The sequence below is a fragment of the Rousettus aegyptiacus genome, unplaced genomic scaffold (assembly GCF_014176215.1).
Source record: "Rousettus aegyptiacus isolate mRouAeg1 unplaced genomic scaffold, mRouAeg1.p scaffold_m13_p_7, whole genome shotgun sequence".
Lineage (NCBI taxonomy): Eukaryota > Metazoa > Chordata > Mammalia > Chiroptera > Pteropodidae > Rousettus > Rousettus aegyptiacus.
The window spans coordinates 16172463-16193460 of record NW_023416310.1 but is presented as its reverse complement, the minus strand read 5'-3'; the positions used below and the strand labels follow the sequence as shown (position 1 = coordinate 16193460).

Here is a 20998-nt window from a genome sequence, read left to right as displayed (position 1 = left end):
AATACCAAATGTTTTCTAAGCATTTTGCTTCGATTATTATATAATACTAACAAGAAATGTAAGTAGTAGTTGTTATTATCTCCATTTGTTCATATTAAGAAGCTGAGTTTCAGAGAGGCTATATAATTTTCCCCGATCTCACAGTTCATCTGGAGCAAAATCTAGGATGAGAAAACTTGGCCCATCTGGATCCAAAGCCCATGCGCCTCTTCCTACTTCACCAGATGCTCCACTTGGCCAAGAAGTAGAAGCCCAGAGTCTCTGGGAATGACTTAGAACATTCAGAACCATGTTAACCTGCACTGAAGTTAGAAGTGAGTCCCACTGAAGGTGAAATGCTCAGGTAGGGTGCCAAGTCCATACTTTTGGCTCTCTTCCTCAGCACACTCTTGAGGGGGAAAAATTACACACACACACACACACACACACACACATACACACATACATACATATATACATACATACATACATATATACAATATATCATACTTGTCTGATATAAATAAAATATATATATAATTTTTAAGTACTTATATTTATATATATCAACTCTTTAATTTCTAGGACTGAGTTAACTAAGCGAACTGCTGTGTGTCTGCCCAGGTTGACGAGGCTACCCCCAAATCTTGGCTGCTTGGTAGGCACAGACTGGGCCTGCAGAAGAGGCTTCAAGGAGCTGGAGTTTATGGAAGAAGTAGATTTTCCAACAACTTTTCTGAGCTCTTCTTTTTCTCCCGGGGGTTTTCTTTTTCTTATTGCTCTGTTTGCCTCCCTGTTGGTCTCCCTTGGTAGGCTGTGAGCTTCTTAAGGCCAGAGTCAATGTCTGCTCCATTTATGTCTCTCCCCTGACCCATTGCTCGCCTGAGCCAGCCACTGGCTCACAGTATTTCCTCGACAGCAGTTCTTTGAGCGGTGTCTCTTGCCCTGACGTTGGTGTCATCTTGGAATGCAGGTTTGGAGTGACGGAGCAGACAGCTCAGAGATAGCCCAGAGAGGCCATCGAGGAAGGAGGGCCAGACCAAGTGAATTGATTGTTTCTCCTCTTGTGCGCAGTTCACTGGCTGTTCACCACATGTGGGGCTAGTGGGCCTCACGGCCCCACACAGGCCCAGTGCAACAACGCCTACCGGAATTCCAACCTGAGCGTGGTGGTAGAGAGCGAGGGCCCCCTGAAGGGCATCCAGACCTGGAAGGTGCCAGCCACCGACACCTACAGGTGCGTATGCAGAAGGGGTAAGCTGAGGGGCAGACTGCCCTCCCAAAAAGGACTGGAGGCCCGCCTGTGAGTGCATGCCCCCGGGGTGCCTGGGTGACTCACCAAGGCTCAGAAGCCACAGACTCTGGCCCATGGCACGGTGCTAGAACTGGAGATGGCAAGATTTTAGATAGTGGGATATGGCAGCGAAAGAAAATGACATGTCCTCTCTCCTCAAGGAGCCCACAGATTATTTGTGGAAATGATATCTATGCATGAGCTAGCTTCAGAACATTCATTATCTTTATTATTATCAAGTATAATTATGACGGGCTATTCTTTGAATATTACTTGACGCTGTTCCAATGAAGAAATGCATGTAAAAATTGTTGGGGAAACCAAAGTATGGTGCACATGAAAGATGATGTTCTTATCCTTGAGCTTTTTTTCCTGGTCCTTCACTATTCGGAAGTAAAGCAACTGTTCTCTAACTCTCGTCCTTTGTCCAGCCCCTGGCCCACAATATTCCATTAGAGCAAGGCCAGGCTAGAGGGAAGTCCAACTCCCCTGGGCCACTTTGAGGTCGTGACACTAAGCAAAGCTGATGGTGGAGCCTAGACCAGTGAGTGGACATTGGAATGACTGGAGGGCTGGTTGAAACACATTGCCGGGCCCACTTCTGGAGCATCTGGTTTTGTATGTCTGGAGCGGAGTCCTGGAATAAGAATTTCTAACAAGTTCCAGGTGATGCTGATGCATCCCTGAGAACCACCAAGTCAGGTCAAACCCTTTCTGTGGCTTCACATAGCTCTGTGATGTGGGCAAGGCCACTGCTGCAGTCCTTATTTTACGAATGAGGAAACTGAGGCTCAGGGAGTCAGGAGTCTCTGACAATCCAGAAATTGCCTACAGCCCCGGGCTACTGAGGCTCAGCCTCCCTGTGGCTCCTTCCACCCTACAGCCAGGCTGTTTAAACAGGAAGCATTGTAATTATGCCCTTGTTGGTCCAAATACCCCCTAGAGGCAATGCAATGGGAAGTGAGCTCTCTTTGTCCTTCTGCAGCCCCCGGCCCCCAGCATATCCTCAGCCCCCTGAGAAGAAAAGGGGTTACTCAAGTTGCCCTGTTTTCCGTGGCAGGCCCACTCCTGGGACCTCAGTGTAAAAACGTTCCGGGGAGAGCCGTAAGTGCTTTTTAAATGACAGCCGGGGCAGGAATGCAATAACAAGGTTTGGCTGCAATCAGATGAGCTGCTCTAGGTCTCTCGCGTGCCCAGTAAATGGCCGAAAACCCGCAGCCACCACTGACCCTACCACCCCGAGCTGGCCGGGCCTCCCATTCCTGCCTGGCTGGGTTCCCATGGGTCATCCACTGTCCCAGAGAAGGGGTGACTATTGAGTATCCACTGGGTATTTCTCCTCCTTTTTAGCAGTGAGGTAGTTGTCATTATTATTGTCACTGTTGACATTCCTTTGTTTCTATATGAGAAACTTTGCAATGGGTTTAAGGCCACCTGATCAGAGACAGCAGCCAGACTGATCCCACAGACAGTAGTATCTGACTTTTCTGCTTCCAAGGACTCTTCCTTGACTTCCTCAGATGGACTCCCTGTTTTGAAAGATTTTGCCTGCTAGATAAACAGCACTATGAAATAATAATTAATCTGCTGTCTCAATTACAGCCTTATCTAAGTCTAACCAGCTTTCTAATCTGCATGATTCGCCACACTGCTTTGACATAAACCCAGCCAAAATTGGAGAACTGTTTCCATTTCTCTTTTTGAAATACTAAGACTAGTTTGCAAACCCTAGCATTGCCTGGTGAACACTCACTGAAAACATACACAAGGAGCTGTTTTTCTGTTGAAGAAGGAGACGTGAAGTGTCCACATTGGTAAAGGAGACAGTTGGATCTGTTGAACTGGCCCGAGATAAGATCATATCAAAATGGAAGAATCAAAACCAAAAAGCACTGGGTTGGGATTTTTGTTGTTATTGTTGAGCCCTTGTTTTTTTTAACCAAGTAAAGGCTGTAACAGACACAGTCATCCTTTGGTATCGGAGGGGAATTGGTTCCAGGACTCCCTTTGGGTACCAAAATCTGAGGATGCTCAAGCCCCTTATATAAAATGGTGTAGTATTTGCATATAAATTACACACATCCTCCCGCATACTTTAAATCATCTCTAGATTACTTATAATACCTAATACAATGTAAAAGCTTCTTAGTAGTTGTTATACAGTATTGTTTAAGGAATAATGACAGGGGGAAAAAAAAGTCTGTGCATGCTCAGTACATGTCAACAACAAGGTAACATTTTTCAGATATTTTTGATCCGTGATTGGTCGAACTCCCAGATGTAGAGCCCACTGATATGGAGGGTTAGAGGATCAACTGTATTTCTGGCCTTCGCTTCATCTTTGACTCTAAATAAGGCTCTGGGCTTGGTTGTTAATGTCTATTGGTCACTTTACTTAGTATTCAAAGAAGCAAAAGTTTAATGATTCGCTTTTTAGATCACATCACAACATCCCCAAGTCAGAATATCCATATAGAGAAGTCAGGTGGCCTTTCCCTGGAAGACATTTTCTCCATTTTAACTAATTTTTATTTAGTAAGGGCAGTTCGTCTGGCAAAATAAGCATAGGGCACAGCAGACAGCAGAGAAACAGAAAGGTTGGCAGCATTCCTTACGGAGTCCGTCTCCCCCCGGGGAAGTGTGGGTGCGCAGATGGTGTGTCTGGCTGCTGCCTGCGGCCCGGGACTATTGCCGCTCCAGCCGACTTCTCTAACTACTGGTCCAGGAGGTGAAGGAAGGGGGCTAACACTCACCAAGCACCTGCCGGCATTGCTAGGGTGTCATCAGGGAGGCAGCAGGTGCTAGCAGCCTCCACTCCTGACTGATCATTCGTTCTGGGTCCATCTCCCGCCCCGCTCCTGTTTTGCCTATGCAACAAAGGGAGAGGTCCCGAAAGAGGGAGAGGAGGAAGAGGCTGGGGGAGAGACAACAGACAGGGTGGGGTGGGCAAGGAGGAGCAGGGACAGCACCCAAGTCCCCATGTCCCCACCCTCCGCTTTCCTGCCCTGTGCTTCCTCTTCCCCTGCATTTGCCACTTTCTCTGTCAGAACAGTAGAGGCGATGCGATCACTTCAAGTACATGTGTCCTACTGTCCAGACCTGCTTTGCAAAAGCATATTAAACACCTATTAGGACACCGTACCTGACAATAAGTATGTAAAAGTGAACAAGATATATACTCCCTGCCCAATAGGAGCCCTGGCCCTTGGGGGTGGTAGATGTAGGAACAAAGCATTTCAGTGTGACGTAGAAAGTACCACTGTGGAGGTTTGCGCAAGGCACTGCTATCAGAGGCCAAGGTAAAGGCCTTGAGTTCATGAGTGGCTTCCACAAAGAGAAAGAAGCCTGAGTTCAGTCTTAAAAGTGATAGACTTATCTACAAAGAAGAGGGGAGGACCTTCTTGGTGGGTGGAGTGCCTGGGGCAAGGCCAGGCCTGCCTGAGCTGAGGTGGGACCCGGCCCTGGGGTGGAGCCTCGCCTCCCAAATGCCTTTAGCTCCCTCTGGTGATGGCGTGGGGCAGCAGTGAGAGAAACAAGCCTGGAGGCAAGAAGAGCAGGTGGAAGGCAGACTCCGTCCGTCACCCAGGCAAGAGTCAGAAGGAGCTACACCAGAGCAGGGGAAATATGGATGGAGAGAGGGTGCAGAGCCTTTGGGAGGTAGAATCAGCATGATTGGAGGATTGGAGGAGGCGGTGCCCAAGATGACAGCCATGCTTGGGGGACTGAGGGAGCCAGGACAGTGAGTGACAGCTACGGTCCCACGGAGCTCGATTGAGAAGGACAGGCAAAGATTAAGCTAATGGTAAGAAGAGCATCTGACTAAGGGAGATTACTGGGTCATGGTTCGGAGTGATGATGTCTGGAGTGGGCCCATGGGGGTGGGTGGCTGAAGCGGGTCACAAAAAGAGCATTAATTAAGGGGTCCGTGCTGGGTTGGGCGAGATCCTCAGCCTCACCATAAAATGTGGACAGATACTGACAGCTCTGAGGACGGCTGGGGATTTGATGTGATTCTTTCCATGACATTCCCAGGCAGAGGCATCCACACTCAGTCGATGCTGGCCAGCCATCTCTCTCTTCCTGACTTCGTCCCCACTTTATCCCCCTCTCTCTTCCTCCAACTTTCCTTCCTTCCTTCCTTCCTTCCTTCCTTCCTTCCTTCCTTCCTTCCTTCCTTCCTTCCCATCTTCCGACCTCTCAAGGGCTCAGCATTCTTCCCAGCCCTCAGTCTTCCCTGCTCACACACGCACGTGTTCACACACACACATATACACACATTGCCTATAAAAACATTTGTCAAGTACGGCCGACAGCTCCCAGTGCCAGTTCTCTCAGGGGTCACTTATTCCTCAGACATAATGTACCAGAGGCCCCAGATCCCGGCTGGAGCCAGCAAAGCCTGACAGCTGACCTGGGCCACAGCTCTTGCTGACAGTCTCCATCACTGATACCCATTTTCCTGCCTGGCTCCAGGGACCAGCACGTGCAGCTGGATGCCACCATCATTCAACTCAATCCCCACATAGCCATGGAATTCCTACTGTGTACCAGGCACCGTGTAGGTGCTAAGGACTTGTGGAGAGGACTAAGACTCTGGAGACCACAGGACAGTAAAGTTAAACAGTCCACAATGCCAGGAAAGTTCCAGACAATTATAGAAGAGAGTCACAGATCATGATTAATTGTCAGAGTAATTGTGCAGATAGCCATCGCCACAAAGAGCACAGGGCAGGGGAAGCCAGCGTGTGGGGCTTGTGCAAAGATCGATGGGCTGCAGACAGAATGCAGTTTGAGTCCGATTTCTGCCCCCGACCCACCATGTGACATTGAAAGTGTGCTTTCCCTTCTCTGCAGTGGCCCCATCTGTAGAGGGAAGGGTCGTAGAGAGAGGTCACTGAGATCTCTTCCAGCTCCGATATTCCCAGGCACTGAGGGCTGCCTAGGTCAAGCAGGTGGCAGGGGAGAAGTGACCAGTGAGTCTTGCTCATAGGTGCGATCTGGAATGGAACTTTCACATCAAGGAACAGGTGCCTCCACAGCTGGTCCTTCACCGCTAACCCCAGGGGAGCCCCCTGGTGGCTCAAATGGCCCATCTGGATAATCCAACTACCCATCTCAACAAGAATTTCCCACTGACCAAGCCCTGTACCTACCCGTCCATCCCCTGTGCCCTCACAATAACCCTGCTGGCCAGGAGAGGCAGGGCGGGTCTTACTATCCTGATTTCACAGAGGAGGAAACCAAGACTCAGAGGAGGGAAAGGGATTGGCCCGAGGGCTCGCTGGGAATTAGAGGCAGAGCCCAGAGTGGGATGCTGGAGAGCCATGAGGTGCTTCACGCTTCTCCCAGTGGGGTTCGCTCACTCCTCCCGCCCCGGCCCCGGCCCGGCCCCGCATACCCTCGGAGGTGTGGTGCCAACACACCGCTGTGCCGCACACCAGCCGTGCTCAGCATCCAGCAGGCAGCCACTTTGATTTGCTGCTAGTTCTTTATTTTAAAAAGATTCACAACTCAATTATGTTAGGTAACAATAGCTAACAGTCAATAATACAAAACGCAAACCCGATAAACATCCATTCTGACCAGGGGCCATGGACTTAGATGAGGGGGAAAAAAAAAAAATTTACAGCGTCAGTTCGTTGGTAACAGTATCTCGTAATTTCTAGTAAATCGGAATGGCTGCGAGTATTTCCCTCACTTGAGTGGCAGGTATATTAAGTCACTGTCGTTTGTCAATCATCAAAAATAAATTGTTTACAAGAGATGGGGAGAAAGCTTCAGAAATTCAGGTTGAGGTTATTATTCTGGCATGAGTTTGTGTAACATCATCCGTAGGATTTGGGGTCTTCAGAAGTGCCGAGGCTGGCCTGTGCTCCCTCTGGCTCCCCACAGAGGTGGGTCCTGGGTGAAACTGAACAGCCTGGACCGCAGACCCCCTTGGCTATGCCCTGCTCTGCCTACTGCTCTCTAGAAATCAGGGCCTCATTCACTCACCCCAGTTCTGACTCCCAGAAGCCACCCTGGGAGAGCCGTGGACGGGCTCGGCCACAGGGGTCCATCAGAACAGCAGCTCCTGTTTCCCTCTCACTGGTCACCCTCCAGGCACTGAATTAGTTCCCTTACAGGCATTATCTCGTTTAATTTTCACAACAATCCTTTGGGGTCTGTATTATTATCTCCCCTTTATAGGTGAGGAAACTGGAGCTCAGAAAGTGTAAATAACGCCCCCCCCCCAAGGTCACACAGCTAATGAGTAACATTGGTTGGGGGCAGGGCGGGGCCAAGAGAGGCAAGCAAGGTGTCTCGGACACAATATTTAAGGAGACGTTGTCTCTTGGGGGTCATCCAAATGCAGGGTCAGCACCTGGGAGAGGGGTGCCTCTCTTGCCTCGCCCTCGTCCCGGCCCTGAGTAGCAGAGCTTGCATTTGCACCCAGGTCTATCTGCACTTAAGTCCTTCTTTTTTCTCTATGGAACATCTCATTCCAAAAGAGATCAGCCTTGCAACTGGAAGCTTCCAAAGGGTTGAAGCTCTGCGGTGGGATTTCAGGCCTCAGAGAGTTGATGATGAAGGCACTACTTCCCAGGATCCCCATAATTAGCCCAGACAGGCAGTTGCCTGCTCCCTCCCCATGACTTTAAGCAAATCCATAGTCCAGGTTAAAAATGTGGGCCTGAGGCCATCACACAGGAAAGTAAAATCCGGCTGCTGAGACCTAGTTGCCAAGCTCTTCTCTCTACTTTGGACTCTATAGAGCTGACCCCAGCCCCGAGTCCTACCCTGCATTTGGCATCAGTTTGCAGTCCTTTCAAATCCACTGCTGATCCTAATGAGGGCATGGGTCCTTGTCCTCATTTTTCTCCTTGGTGAGAAAGCTGAGGCTCAGAGAGGTTAACCAAGTTGCCCCAAGTCATGCCAGCAGCAGAGTGACCAGCATGTGACTCAGACCTCAGGCCTCTTTCCATCCCACCTGACTGCCATGAACTAGGTCAAGACCTAGGTGAGGCCAGAGCGTTCGGACTTGGTTGGGGGTTGGGAAAAATAAGAAAGTTTAGGAAGTAAAAAAAAACGTCAGGAGCAAACAACTTCTAAAATATAATAATTTGGCTAAATTTAAACATGTGAAAGAGTTCAGAACGATTCATAATGCATGCAGATTGATGCAAATGACTTGCAAATGATGCAGAAAGAGATGAGAAGGGCACGTCTTACCTCTCAGCCACAAACAGGAGTGGGCAGGATGAGGACTCCGTCTCTCGGCAGCAGTTTTCCAAATGAACCACGCTTTCGGGTTGAAACGACTTTCTTATGCTGCCTGACAAAGCCCGGGAAGCCTGGAGCCGTGAGCAGGAGGGAGGCGGGCCGGTCCCCCTCGCTATCTCTGGACTCCACAGTCTCTGGAACCCCCACCACCACCAGCACAACGCCCTGCCCAAGGCTTCCCTTCTCTGAGCTAAATATTCTCTTTGCTTTCCTTTCACCCATAAGCCTTTCTTTCCCCTCAGCCTTTTAATGGTCCTATTACCTTTTCCATTTCTAATGAGTCAGGAGGGAGAGTTTGGCTTGAGGGTTTGAGTAAATTAGAATGGGCCACTAGCTTCTCAGACCACCCTTGCTGTACATCCATATAAGCCTAACAGCAGCATGGTGGAAAGAAAACGGCTTCTGTGAGGGTAAATGTTGGGGCACAGACCAGGGTCTGCCAGCTGTGGCCTTTGATGAGTTACTTAAGCCCTCTGAGCCTTGGTTTCCTCATTTGCCAAATGAGATTACTAATAGCTACTGTTTATGGCTATTGGTAGGGGGCGGGCCATACGCATTTATGCCTGGTACATTGTAGGATGCTCAGGCTTTGACTCCTAAATCCCCCTGCAGCCCTACAGCTCCTACCACCCCACTGCAGCCCCTGCTGTGGTCAGACATACCCCAGGCTTTCCTGCCTCTTCACGTCCACTCACGCAAGCCTGGCTGCCACCTTCCACCTCCTTCTGCCTGTGTGAGAGTCCTGCCTGTCCATCAGGTCCACGGGGAAGCCAACTTCACACCTCCGCCCCACATGCCCTGCAACCAGCCACGGTTTCCAGGCGCCACTGCCTTCATGCCTGTCACGGTCATCTGTCTCCTTGCCAGCCTCTGAGCACCCAACAGCCCTGATTTTGTGCAAAAAGATATCTCACTTTCTCAGGGCTTTTGCCCCATTACCTTTTTTTAATGTTGAACTCCCCTACCCTGTGAGTGCGGAAGAGAAGATACGGTTCTTCTTTGACTAGGAAAGAGGCTGAGATTCTGAGAGGACACGCAGAGCCCTTTGGTCCCTCCACCCTGCCTCCCCAGGTATAGCCATCCTTATGGTGAGATTTCTCTTTTCATAACTACTACCACCTCCCCACTTTCTTCATAAGCCCCTGGACAGTCTGGAACCATCTCAGGCCTCCTCCTGTGCACACAGCCTATGCCGTGCCGGCTTTCGGTGAGCTCAGATCGGTGTCTGGCCGCCACCGAGGCAACGGGCCGGGCCGGAGACTCGCCTTTGCATTCCACAAAGACTTCAGTTTCTCGCCTGCTGCATTAGCAGTCAGTCAGCCTTCCAGGAGAACAGACCCAAGCTCTGCCTTTGGGAGCCCCCAAGAGACCCCTCACATGCTTGGAATGTAAGGTGTTTCCTAGAACTAGAGGAGGAGAAGCCACCGTGTGTCCACGGGAGCAAAACTGCCCTGCATCTCTTGCTGGGAGCTTTTCGTAAAGGACCCTGGATCTGGACACGCAGGGACATGAATACCTCCGAGGCCCTTTCCCCGGCAGCCGGTCCCTGGGGAGGTACTTGCAGCCGGTGTGCCGGCTGTCAAACATGCCGCCCTTCCGCGGGGTTCACGACTGAACTCTTTCCCCCCATCCTTGCTTGATTTTACCTCAACAAGCTAAGGGGCATCAGAAATAACCCCACATTCTCGCTGTTTCTGTTTTCATCATGGCCGGTTGTTTGCACACACATTGCTCCAGAAGTGGTTCCTCGTGGGATGGGAATCAACAGTCTGGGCTTGTAAATACCACTCTCCTCCATCATTCCATGTGGGACTACTCGTGTCGAGATGCCACTGGGGAAATTTTAAAATCCTCTTCCAAGGTAGTTTCTGCTACTTCCACCATTAATTAATAATAATAATAATAATAATAACTTTTGAGTGCTTATTATGTGCCAGCCACAGTTCTAAGACTGCATGTCATAATTCCTTTAATCCTGACAACACACATAGGCTAGAAGGTAGGTTCTCATATTATCCTCATTTTACAGATATGGGACAGGGAAGTTATTTGTCTGAGGCGTTCAAGACACCGTCACCCCAACACCCCACACTGACGCAGACGCTCCCTCCCCTGCCCCCTTCTTTTCCCCCCTCGTTCTTTCTTGCACCCCTTTACTAGTTCTTTACCTTCCTAGCTCTGTGACAGAGCCGTTCACTGCCCCTCTCTAAACTTGCCCATCCTCCCCTGACCGTGGGAGAGGAGGCCTCCTGGCTGACCTGAAGGGCTGAGGCAGGGGAGGAGCAGCGGGATCTCGACGGTGGCGCACTTGGCCCACTGGAAGCTGGCGGGTGGGCGGGAGGGGCGTCATCCTTCGTCCCACGCAGGAGCCCGTGTGCTTGGTCCCGTTGCAGCATCTCGGGCTACGGAGCCGCTGGCGGGAAAGGCGGGCGAAACACCATGATGCGGTCCCACGGCGTGTCTGTGCTGGGCATCTTCAACCTGGAGAAGGACGACACGCTGTACATCCTGGTCGGGCAGCAGGGGGAAGACGCCTGCCCCAGCGTAAGTGTCCGGAGCAGGGCTCCTCCTCCACACTCACCTGGAGTGCCCTCCAGGCAGGCGCCTCGGAGGGCACTGCTACGCATGCCCGGCACACGCCTGGGAGCTCGCGATCAGAGCTGGCGGGACTCGCCCTGGCCCTGCCTGCAGTTGGCCCTCCCTGTCCAGGGCCGTTTGAGTGCACGAGAAAGCCGGGGTTGTGGCTCTTGGGGTTTCACATCCCCACAGGGACCAAGGCTAAGGCACAGGTTTCACGAGTAACTCTTGAAACTGAAGAACTGAATCCTATTTGAATGGGCAAATGGTTGTTCCTCTCAGCAGAAGTGCAAGTTGAAGCCACTTTCTAAACCTTCTCCCGAGGGCACTGTTGCCTTTAGCCATGTTATTACAAACAGGAAAATACTAGGTTAAACATTTCTTATTCAGCTCTTAGGCACATATGTGTCTATAATTGAAAGGAAAAATTTCTAAAAAATACAGATAACAGTGGTTGCTTCTGGGGAAGGGGTTGGAGTTGGGGGCGCTTTATCAGTAATGTCTGATACCGTTACAAAAACAATACATTCATATCTTATTTAATATTTGTATGATTAAAACTGTTTTTTAATTTAAAGCGTAGATCAGAGCTGGAAGATCACGTAATCCACTTCTCCCATTTTAGAGAGGAGAAAATGGAGACCACAGAGGTAAACGGACTTGTTTAAAGTCACTCAGGATCCAGCACCGAATAGGGACTCTGGCTCCTGTTTCTGCTGTGCCCTGCGCTTACTTGGGCCCCCGGTTCTTATGGCCTTTTTCCTTTTCCCGTTTATAGCCCATTACTTTGACAAGCCAGACTGCCAGTCTCTGCAGCCTGTTGTGTGTGTTCTGATTTCTGACCCCACCCGGGTGTCCAGCTGTCAAACATGCAGAGCTTTAACAGCAGGAATCAAGAAAGCTGATAATGGTTTAAAATTACCAGGAGAATGAGGAAGGGAAGACTAATAAAGCAGCAGCGCCCAGGTGTGTTCGCTTGTTGCCTTTGTTGAGGAGAGGCCCCTGGGTGCTGGCTGTCCTGGCAGGAATCCAGCGCCTGCAAGGTGCATCTCGCCCTTGGTGAGGCCCCACCCTCACCTGAAGTACAGCTTCTGCCTGGGACAGGGCCAAGGCAGGGAGCCGGGTTCCAGGGCCCAGGAGCCAGAGGCTCTTCTCCAGGAAATTACCGAAGAGTAACCTTGGAGGACAGATTGGGGAACAAGGGCTACAATCTCACAAAATACATTCCGGGCTCCTCAGAGCTAGGTGCTAAGCTGGGAGCAAAGCACGCCCTCCTCCTCCCCCACCACCTTCTGAGGTTAAAACAAAGCAACTGGAGTAAGCTTAGCAGGTGCAGCCTTGTGCATGTGCAATGTCTGGACTCCAACTTTTATTTAGCAACGATAATCAGGAATTTCCAACCTGATATAATATATTAAGTCATTAAATTACAGGCTGCTGTAATTTTCACAGGAATTTATTGAGTGCTAATGTAATTCTTTCATCTAAGCAGAAAGATTGCATTGACTTTTGCAAGGGACTTTTACTTGATTGGATTGTAATCAGTTATGTCTTTTCACAGGACCGCGTTCTTTTTTTTTATTAATTCAATTGTAATCTGCTTGTTCCTCTGGGTTGCTGCACTTTATCATTTCATTAATCAACCTGCTTGCTCTCAAACTTTGTAGATGCACAGGGAGTGTTTCCAAGGAGCCAATTTTCAGCCAGGGACAGAGGGCAGTCGCCTCTGCTGATAGGGCCAGGCAGAGCATGGGCTTGGGGAAAAGAATCGGTCTTCCTCCTTGCTCCACGACACAATTCCCAGGAGTCACGGGGAGAGGGAAAGAGAGACTGTTTACAGGCACTATCTCAATCTCCAGTCCTCCACAGGCAGAAAAATGGCATCAAGAGAGGATCCTCTAGAGGACGAAGTGAGCTCTTAAGAGTTAAACTGCACAGCTGGACAGTTTTGCTGGTTCAGATGCACCTCTGGGTCTCTGGAGACACTCTTCCCGTGTGCCTGGCCACACTGGGCTGCAGCTGCTGGAAACCTCATGCACACGCCCCTCGGCCCCTGCTTCTCCAGGTCCTTCCTAGCCTCATCTGGTGGCATGACTCAGGGTTTCTTGGCATCAGTACTATTGACATTCTGGAGCAGATAATTCTTCGTGGCGGAGGCTGTCCTGTGCACCGCAGGCTGTGTAGCAGCGTTCCTGGCCTCCACCGACCAGATGTCAGTAGCATCCCCCAGTAATGACAATCAAAAATGCATCCAGGCATTGCCACATGTCCCCAAGCGAGCAAAACCACTGGTCTAAATGTTAAATCTCACCACTGCCATCACTCGCAAGGCAAATACTGTGAGGGGTGAACCCATGCCCAACAGCTCCCAGTTCATTCAACTGCAGTCAGCAACTATTTAGTGAATACCTGCTATGTGCCTGTCAGTGTTCTAGGAACCTGGGATATATCCACGAACAGAAAAAAAAAAAAAATCCTTGCTTTCAAAGAGCTTACATTCATTCCAGGGCGCAGAGACAAATAGATATGAATTCCTGAATGAGTCGATCAGGGACGTCCAAAGTGAAAGTGTTATGGTGCCTGGAACCACAGTGGAGTGGAATGTGCCAGAGTCCGGGGTCAGGTTGCAGTTGCTTTGTTTAAGCCCCCGAAAACCCGACAGCTGAGCAGAGTCCTGAAAGAGCTGAGGGGCCGAACCAGAAAATATCCGGCATCTCCAGCGGGACAGAAGCCAAGTCCCAAGGTGGGAACATGTCTGGCGTGGGGTAGAAGGAGCAGGCGAGAGATGGGGTCAGCGGTAATGGGGACCAGATCAGGCCATTGTAAGGTCATGTTTAAGCCAAAGGTGATTTTTCAGACGAACAGTGACCCGATGCAGTTTGGGTATCTGCAGGCTCGCTCCTCCTGCAAAGAGGAGAACAGGCTACAGGCCCCAAGGGAAGCATCAGGGCAATGAATTTAATGACTATTGGGTTAATCCCAGCAAGAGATGATAGTGTCTTGGACCAGGATAGTAACAGAGGAGGTGATGAAAAATGATTGAATTCTGGGCATATTTGGAATGTGAAATCAAAAGGATATCATAGTTGATTGGGTAAGGAACCTAGACAATGAAAGGATCGAGGATGACTCCAAGAATTGCGCCTGAGCCATTGGAGGGAGTGAGCTGCCATCACCTGAGCTGGGGAATGCTGTGGAAGGAGCGAACCGGGGCAAGATCAGGAGCTCAGTGTCAGACATGCTGAGTTGTAGAGCAATGTCTGGTAGACAGGCAGGCAGGGACTTCCAGTAAAGTGCAGGAGAGATCCCACTGGGATGCAGGAGAGAGGCCTAGAGTGGAAATACAAATTCAGGAAAGATCAGCGTAAAGTTGAGACAGGCTGAGATTGCCTAGGGAGCAGGACAGATTGAAAAGACCGAGGACTGATCCCTGGGGACCCCTGACATTCCGAGGTCAGGGAAAAGAAGATGAACCAGCAAAGGAGGCCGAGGAGGAGAAGCCAGGAAAATAGAAGGAAATACAAGAGGGTGTGGGGTCCTGAAGTTCAGGTGAAGAAATGACAGCATGAAGTGATCGGCTCCACCAAATTTCTGCCGCTGAGTCCCACGAGATGCAGACTGGATCGGCAAGAGGCAAGGTGGATTGTAACCCCGCCCCCAACACGCGGGATTGAAAAGTGACACCCTAGCCGGGGCAGTGGGAGACAGGCATGAGCCCGGACTCTAGACCAAGGCCATCCTCCACCCGACTGCTCCCTCCTTCCCACTCCTGCAATCCCCAGACAGCTGCGGCTTCCTTTCTATTCACGAGAAGAGGGTATCCCCAAGGGATGGAGGCCCGCTGCTGCCAGGCAGAGGAGAGGAAGAAAAGGAGCAGGGTCTGGGGGGATGGACCATCTTAGCATCACTGATTCAGACCGAGCAGCCCCCCATTTCCAGAGGAGGAGGCAGGTCCAGGGAGGTGAGGCACCTCAGCCAGTGTAGCCCAGCAAATGCCTGGCGGGGCCAGTCCAGAAGCCAGACTGGGCCCTGTGTCCTGTGCTCTGCTCTGTCCAGCCGACAGTCCACATTTCCGTCGCCCGCCCGGGCCCGGCCGCCGTGCCCTCCCCAGCAGCGGTTAGCAGGGTTTTCTTCCGGCATTGTCCTCCACCAGATCCCCCAACCCCCAGTCCTGCACAACACTGCACGTGCACAGGAGAAATGTCAGCTCTACGGCAGCAATTCGCAGACTCCCACCCACACGAAATCCACTCTAAAAAATATCAAATTATTTCCATCATTAAATCCAAAATGTCATAAAACAAATTGCATCTCGGCTGTTTATCTGGAAATTTCTCAAGTACTCACTGCCGGCACTCCTGAGTGCTTTGGCATAGGAGGGGCTAAAGATAAATTGCTGTGTCCACTGGCTGGTTACACAGCAGCATTCGATGGAAATTTAATGCTTTATTGGGCTTATTTTTTTATTAAGTGAAAGAAAAGTCTTTTTTCCTCCAAGGTCAGGTCGCTGTTCGGAGAGTTCATCTTAGCTGCTGTTGGCCGATAAGCAGGTGGCTCTTCTTGAAGCATTGCCCTCTTTATCCAGGGATTCCAGGAACCCCCAGCACGTCCCCAGGGACTCCTGGGCTCACACCAGGGCCGTGAGTGGGCCCAGAGGAGAATCCAAATAAAAGAGCAGCCGTTTATCAGTCCTTAACGTGTGAGAGACACTATGCTGGACAGCGTCCTGCACCATCCACAACCCGTGGTGTGTTCATTCTCATTATACACTTTGTGGGTCAAAGAGGCCGAGCGCCTCCTGCACAGCTGTTCAGGGGTATCCAGTATCTGTCTGATTCCAGGTTTCACACCCTCTTCTCCATGACAGACATAGCTCTGTTTAGGGCTGGGCCAAGGAATTTCTGGAGGCAAGAAATAGGACATTAGCTGGGAGAAATGAAGAAATGATTATCCCAAAGATGAGCTGGAAGTAAAGTCTGTTTCTGGCCTCCCACTATTTTTTTTCTCTTTCCATGGGGTGTCAGAACTGCAGCTTCCCAAAAATCCTCTCTGGCTTCCCATTGCCTAGAGAGTGAAGTACACTTCCTTCTCAGATTATATCCAAGGCCCCTGCCGTGATCCGACTGTCCAGTTTAATTTTCTACCCACCCCTGCTTACACACCCTCTAACCCCATCTCTCCACTTAGGGCCTTGTCATTCCCCCCGTCAGACTCCAGAAGATCCTAACAGGTCCTCCTGCACTAGCTCTCTGTCCTAAGAGGGACTTCTCTGAGCCAAAGAGACTTTTTGGCTTTTTTCCCCAAATACCCCGTTCATCCTCTGGGTTCATGTTGCTCTCTCCCCCTAGAATACCTGGACTTTCTCTAATTCATGTGTTTAAAAACCTCTCAATGTAATGTACAGCCTAGGAAATGTAGTCGATGATATTGTAATAACTTTGTATTGTGACAGATGGGTACCAGACTTAACGTGGTGATCACGTCCCTATGTATATAAGTGTCAAATCACTGTATTGTACACCTGAAGCTAATACAATATTGTATTCCAGCTATAATTTAATTTTTAAAAAAATCTCCCTATCCTTCAAGGCCCAACTAAATGTCACCTCCTCCAAGCAGTCCTCCCAGATCACCAGTCAGCACCAAAGGCTCACTCTCCCTCCCCCAACTTCCCATGCATTTCCTATCTGATCTACCTTGTCTTCCTTCTCTAATACTGCCCCGAGTGAAAGTGATCGGTGTATATTTTTTGTCTCTTCAACTCAACTATAGGCTACTTGAGAGACAGACCCTGTCTTTAAGCGTAGAAGGGCTAGCTGCTGAAACGTGGAGAACCTTGGGCATGAACCTGAGATGCTTTTTGTTTCTGCAGACAAACCGACTGATCCAGAAAGTCTGCATTGGCGAGAACAACGTGATAGAAGAAGAGATGCGCATGAACAGAAGTGTGCATGAGTGGGCAGGAGGGGGCGGAGGCGGGGGCGGAGCCACCTACGTATTTAAGGTGAGGCCGGCTGTACCAGCTCCCCAAGGGCAGGGACCTCTGTGGGCCACGGGGGGGCGAGGGGGGGTCGAAGCCTCACAACAGCCCTGTGAACAAAACGCCTCTGAGCCCCATTTAAAAATGCGAAACCGAGGCCCAGAGGGACGGACGTAGGGCTCCCCGTCTGTCCCAGACAGGGCAGGCTCTTTTCTCGGGGGGCGTGCCAGCCCACCTTCGCCCCACTAGCTCCGCCATCCCTGCCTCAGGGCCCTAGAGGGTCCCGCTGGGCCCTCCTCTGTCCTAAGGGGAGTGTTTCTGGCTGTCATCACAGCCAGGCCAGAAACTAAAGGCAAAGCCTCCTGCTGGGCCCTCCCACGGGGTCGGCGGTGCTGACGGCTTAATTTTGAGGTTGTGAGGGTCAGAGCCAAGAGACCCCTGAGAATGGAGAGCTAGGAGTAGAGCAGACAGACCGAGGATAGTCTGCGAAACTTCGGGAAAGGGGCTGTGCAAGCGGCGTCTGAGATGGAGCCCCACTCGTGGTTTCGCCTCCCTGAGGGCCCCCTGTTATAGGAGTTGGGGGGAGGGGCGGGGAGAGTTGATGGGCTGTCGTACCGTGAATTCAGAGCCCTCAGACCCCTGAGATGTCATCCACTGCCCAGCACTCAGACACTCGTAAACATTTAAACCAGGGCTCAGGGGGCTCCAGAGTAGACGCCCAGCTCGGCCTCTCAATCTCTGAACTGTCTCCCCGGCCAGATGAAAGATGGTGTGCCCGTGCCCCTGATCGTGGCGGCCGGTGGTGGTGGCAGGGCCTATGGGGCCAAGACGGACACGTTCCACCCCGAGAGACTGGAGAATAGCTCCTCGGTTCTAGGGCTCAACGGCAATTCCGGAGCCGCAGGTAAGGCGCTGCAAGCCCGCCCTCTCCCCGAACATCCCCGGGGCCGGGAGAGCTCCCACTCAGCCTGGGCGCCATCGCGCACCTGTGAGCGGCTTAGTCACTGGCACTTGAGAGGCTGGGAGCCCTTATATTGGTACCAGCATCAAGGGAGGAAGGGCAGGCAGCATCTTTGGCCAGTGCAGACCACCTTGCTGACATGAGATTTGGACTTGCAGAAAGGTCACTGAGAAAATGAAACGGGCAGCAGCATTCAGCCAGCCAGCCCAGCCCTCCCTGGGTTTTACCAAATAGCAGATGGAGGAAAACGGGGGGGGGGGGGGGGGGGGGGGGGGCCGCCAGGCCGCGGGGGGGGGGGGCAGGCCGCGGGGGGGGGGGGCAGGCCGCGGAGGGGGGGAGGGGCAGGCCCCTGCGGCTGGTACCTGCAGGCCCCGGGCTGCCTACTCACACAGCTCCTCACTAGAAAAGTCTTTCTGGAATCTCCATGGCTGGACTTTCTGTGCTCCTCAGTGAGAGCCAGCCACACACACAGGGCACAGGCGTTGAAGGGGATGTGGCTTCTCTGATCCCTCCAAAATCGGCCATCTCTAAAGGGAAAATGCAATTCACTTTTATATTTTCTCCGCAATCAGACTGAGGGAGGATATTTTAAGGCATTGAAGGTTTGAGATGAATTAAAACAAATGCTCAAACATCCTCTGTAACTGAGAGATGACTAGGGATGGAAGAAAAAGTGGAAACAGTTGCTGGGTCCACGGTGAGGAATTACCCCCGGCAATGTTGATCGCACCCCTTGCACCGCTACAAATTTAATGTGTCACAAAGCACGTCCACATCTACTGTATATGTGCTTTTCAAAACAATCCTGTAAGTTTTTCCAGAAAGGTACTATTATTCCTGTTTAGGTACTATTATTCTTGTTTTACAAAAGAGTGAGCTCATAGAAAGTTAATGGGTTTTTTTTTTCTCAACATGGCCAAACTGTTTCATACTCAATCCATTTCATAAAACATTGTTGTTGATTTATTTTTATTGTATGTCCATTATTCTCTTTTCCACACATTTGCTTGAAGGATGCAAGATGGAGTTGGGGAGGGGCCAGAAACCACCTCAACTGGGACCATGCAGGGTAGGGTGGGGTCAGGGGAGGGAGGGCAGACATGGTATCAGGCCCATCCCGTCCTAATGTATTGACTACACACACGGCTCTCCATGGCAAGCTGCCAGAACCCACTTCAGGTCCCTACTGCACAAGGGGCCTTCCCTCTGCCACCTGACATCAACAATTATGACAGCCCCACCCCACCTTCTGGCTGTCAGAAGAAAAACCAGCCACTTGAAACCCAAGCACCCCTGTAATTTCCAAAGGTGACAGACGAGTCCCACGACTTGCATGGGGTCCTTGATTCGTCCCGACGTGTCTCCGTTCTAGACCCAAACTTGTTCCTGACTTGGGTCTCAGTGTCCGACACCTGGCTCCCTCTTTCTAGCACAATAGTCATATCTATCTGCAGCTTCCTCCCACCTCTACCCCCCCCCCCAAACACACACATACACCCCTAGGAGTCCCTCTGCTGCCCGCTCTGGGTCTAGAAGAACCTTCCAGGCCAGTGAACTGGGACGATTCCAACAGCCCCTCACACCGCTTTTTCTCCAGGTCCCCACCACCCATAATCTGCTGGAGCGCAAAGGGCTTTGGGACCTTTCGGAGTAGACTGCTTGTCGAAATGTCATAAGAAACAATATGAGGGGAAAGAAGGTCCTGGAATCTCAAGGGCTAGCAGCAAAGGTTTACTGTGGTCAGCCTGCGGCCTTAAAATTAAGTTGCATTCCAGCTCAGCTCTGTAAATAGCACTTGCAAGAGTTCAAAGCTGCCCCAGATGTTGGGATGCACAGCTCCAGTGGTTGCTAGTGCCACCAGGGTCTCACCCCTGCCCTCCCAGCCCACCACCGCCTTCTCTGCTCCTGACCTTGGAGCAGCCCTTAGGAGCAGGCAGATGAGACACCACTTGAGCCTCAGAGTGTGAGGCCTTCTGCACACGTGCACTGTGCTTCTCACATGCCCGGTCAGCCCTGCATTTGGTAGTTCATGAAGCATTTCACACACTCACTATCTCCCATGATCTGAACATCGACCCCATCAGGCGAGTCTTATTATCCCCCAAGTGACAGGCTCAGAGTATGGCAGTCTTGCCCAGTAAATGATAAAGCCCATTAGGGCATCTGGTGCCTAGTCCAGGGCTCCTGCAAGGAGCTTGTCTGCAGTGACCTCAGCAGGGTTTTGACGGTTGGCTGCCCAAGGACTGGTGGGTCCTGTGTCTGGCTGGGATGAGAAGCAATTAATGAAATGAAGGCCCAGCACTCCAGGAGTTGGTGGGCAAGGAAGGAAGGCAGAGGAACAAGTTTAATTGTCATACTTCTTATACCCCTACGTACTCCTCAAAGCCAAGCACACTCATGGCTTTTGAGCCAGACGCCTGAGAAGCGGTGGTATGAGGTGCCCTCCCCCCTGGATGTGCACGCATGGCTGTGGCTAAAGCAGGTGTCCCCCAGGACAAAGGGCGCGCGCCTGGTTTTCCAGCTGTGAATTCTGTAGCCCCCAGACCCCAATACTCACGGGGGCCCTGGACTCTGCAGCTCGAGCGAGCACCCCTCAACATGCACCTCGTCCCTTAGCCAGCATTCTCACTTACACTCGTCCCCATCTCTTCCTGCAGGTGGTGGAGGTGGCTGGAATGATAACACTTCCTTGCTCTGGTCTGGAAAATCTTTGCTGGAGGGTGCCACCGGAGGACATTCCTGCCCCCAGGCCATGAAGAAGTGGGGGTGGGAGACAAGAGGGGGTTTCGGAGGGGGTGGCGGGGGGTGCTCCTCAGGTGGAGGAGGCGGAGGATATATAGGTAAAGATGATTCGTGTTCAAGGTGTCACTCCCTCCCCTCTTAGTCCTAGGCACCTCACCTCCCTGCCCTCTCCCCTGCCCTTGCTTGCCCTCCCCTGGCCACC

The 20998-nt window shown here is 51.3% G+C and overlaps 1 protein-coding gene across 1 annotated transcript in view; it reads left to right on the top strand.

Moving 5' to 3' along the window:
• The window catches only part of ALK (ALK receptor tyrosine kinase), a 598490-nt gene that overhangs the window by 552637 nt on the left and 24855 nt on the right, over nucleotides 1-20998 (top strand). Inside the window, exons 12-16 of the mRNA XM_036224695.1 lie at nucleotides 1054-1216; nucleotides 10930-11080; nucleotides 16986-17117; nucleotides 17853-17997; nucleotides 20712-20894. Of these exons, the coding sequence (XP_036080588.1) occupies nucleotides 1054-1216; nucleotides 10930-11080; nucleotides 16986-17117; nucleotides 17853-17997; nucleotides 20712-20894 (774 nt within the window). The remainder of the gene's footprint in view (nucleotides 1-1053; nucleotides 1217-10929; nucleotides 11081-16985; nucleotides 17118-17852; nucleotides 17998-20711; nucleotides 20895-20998) is intronic.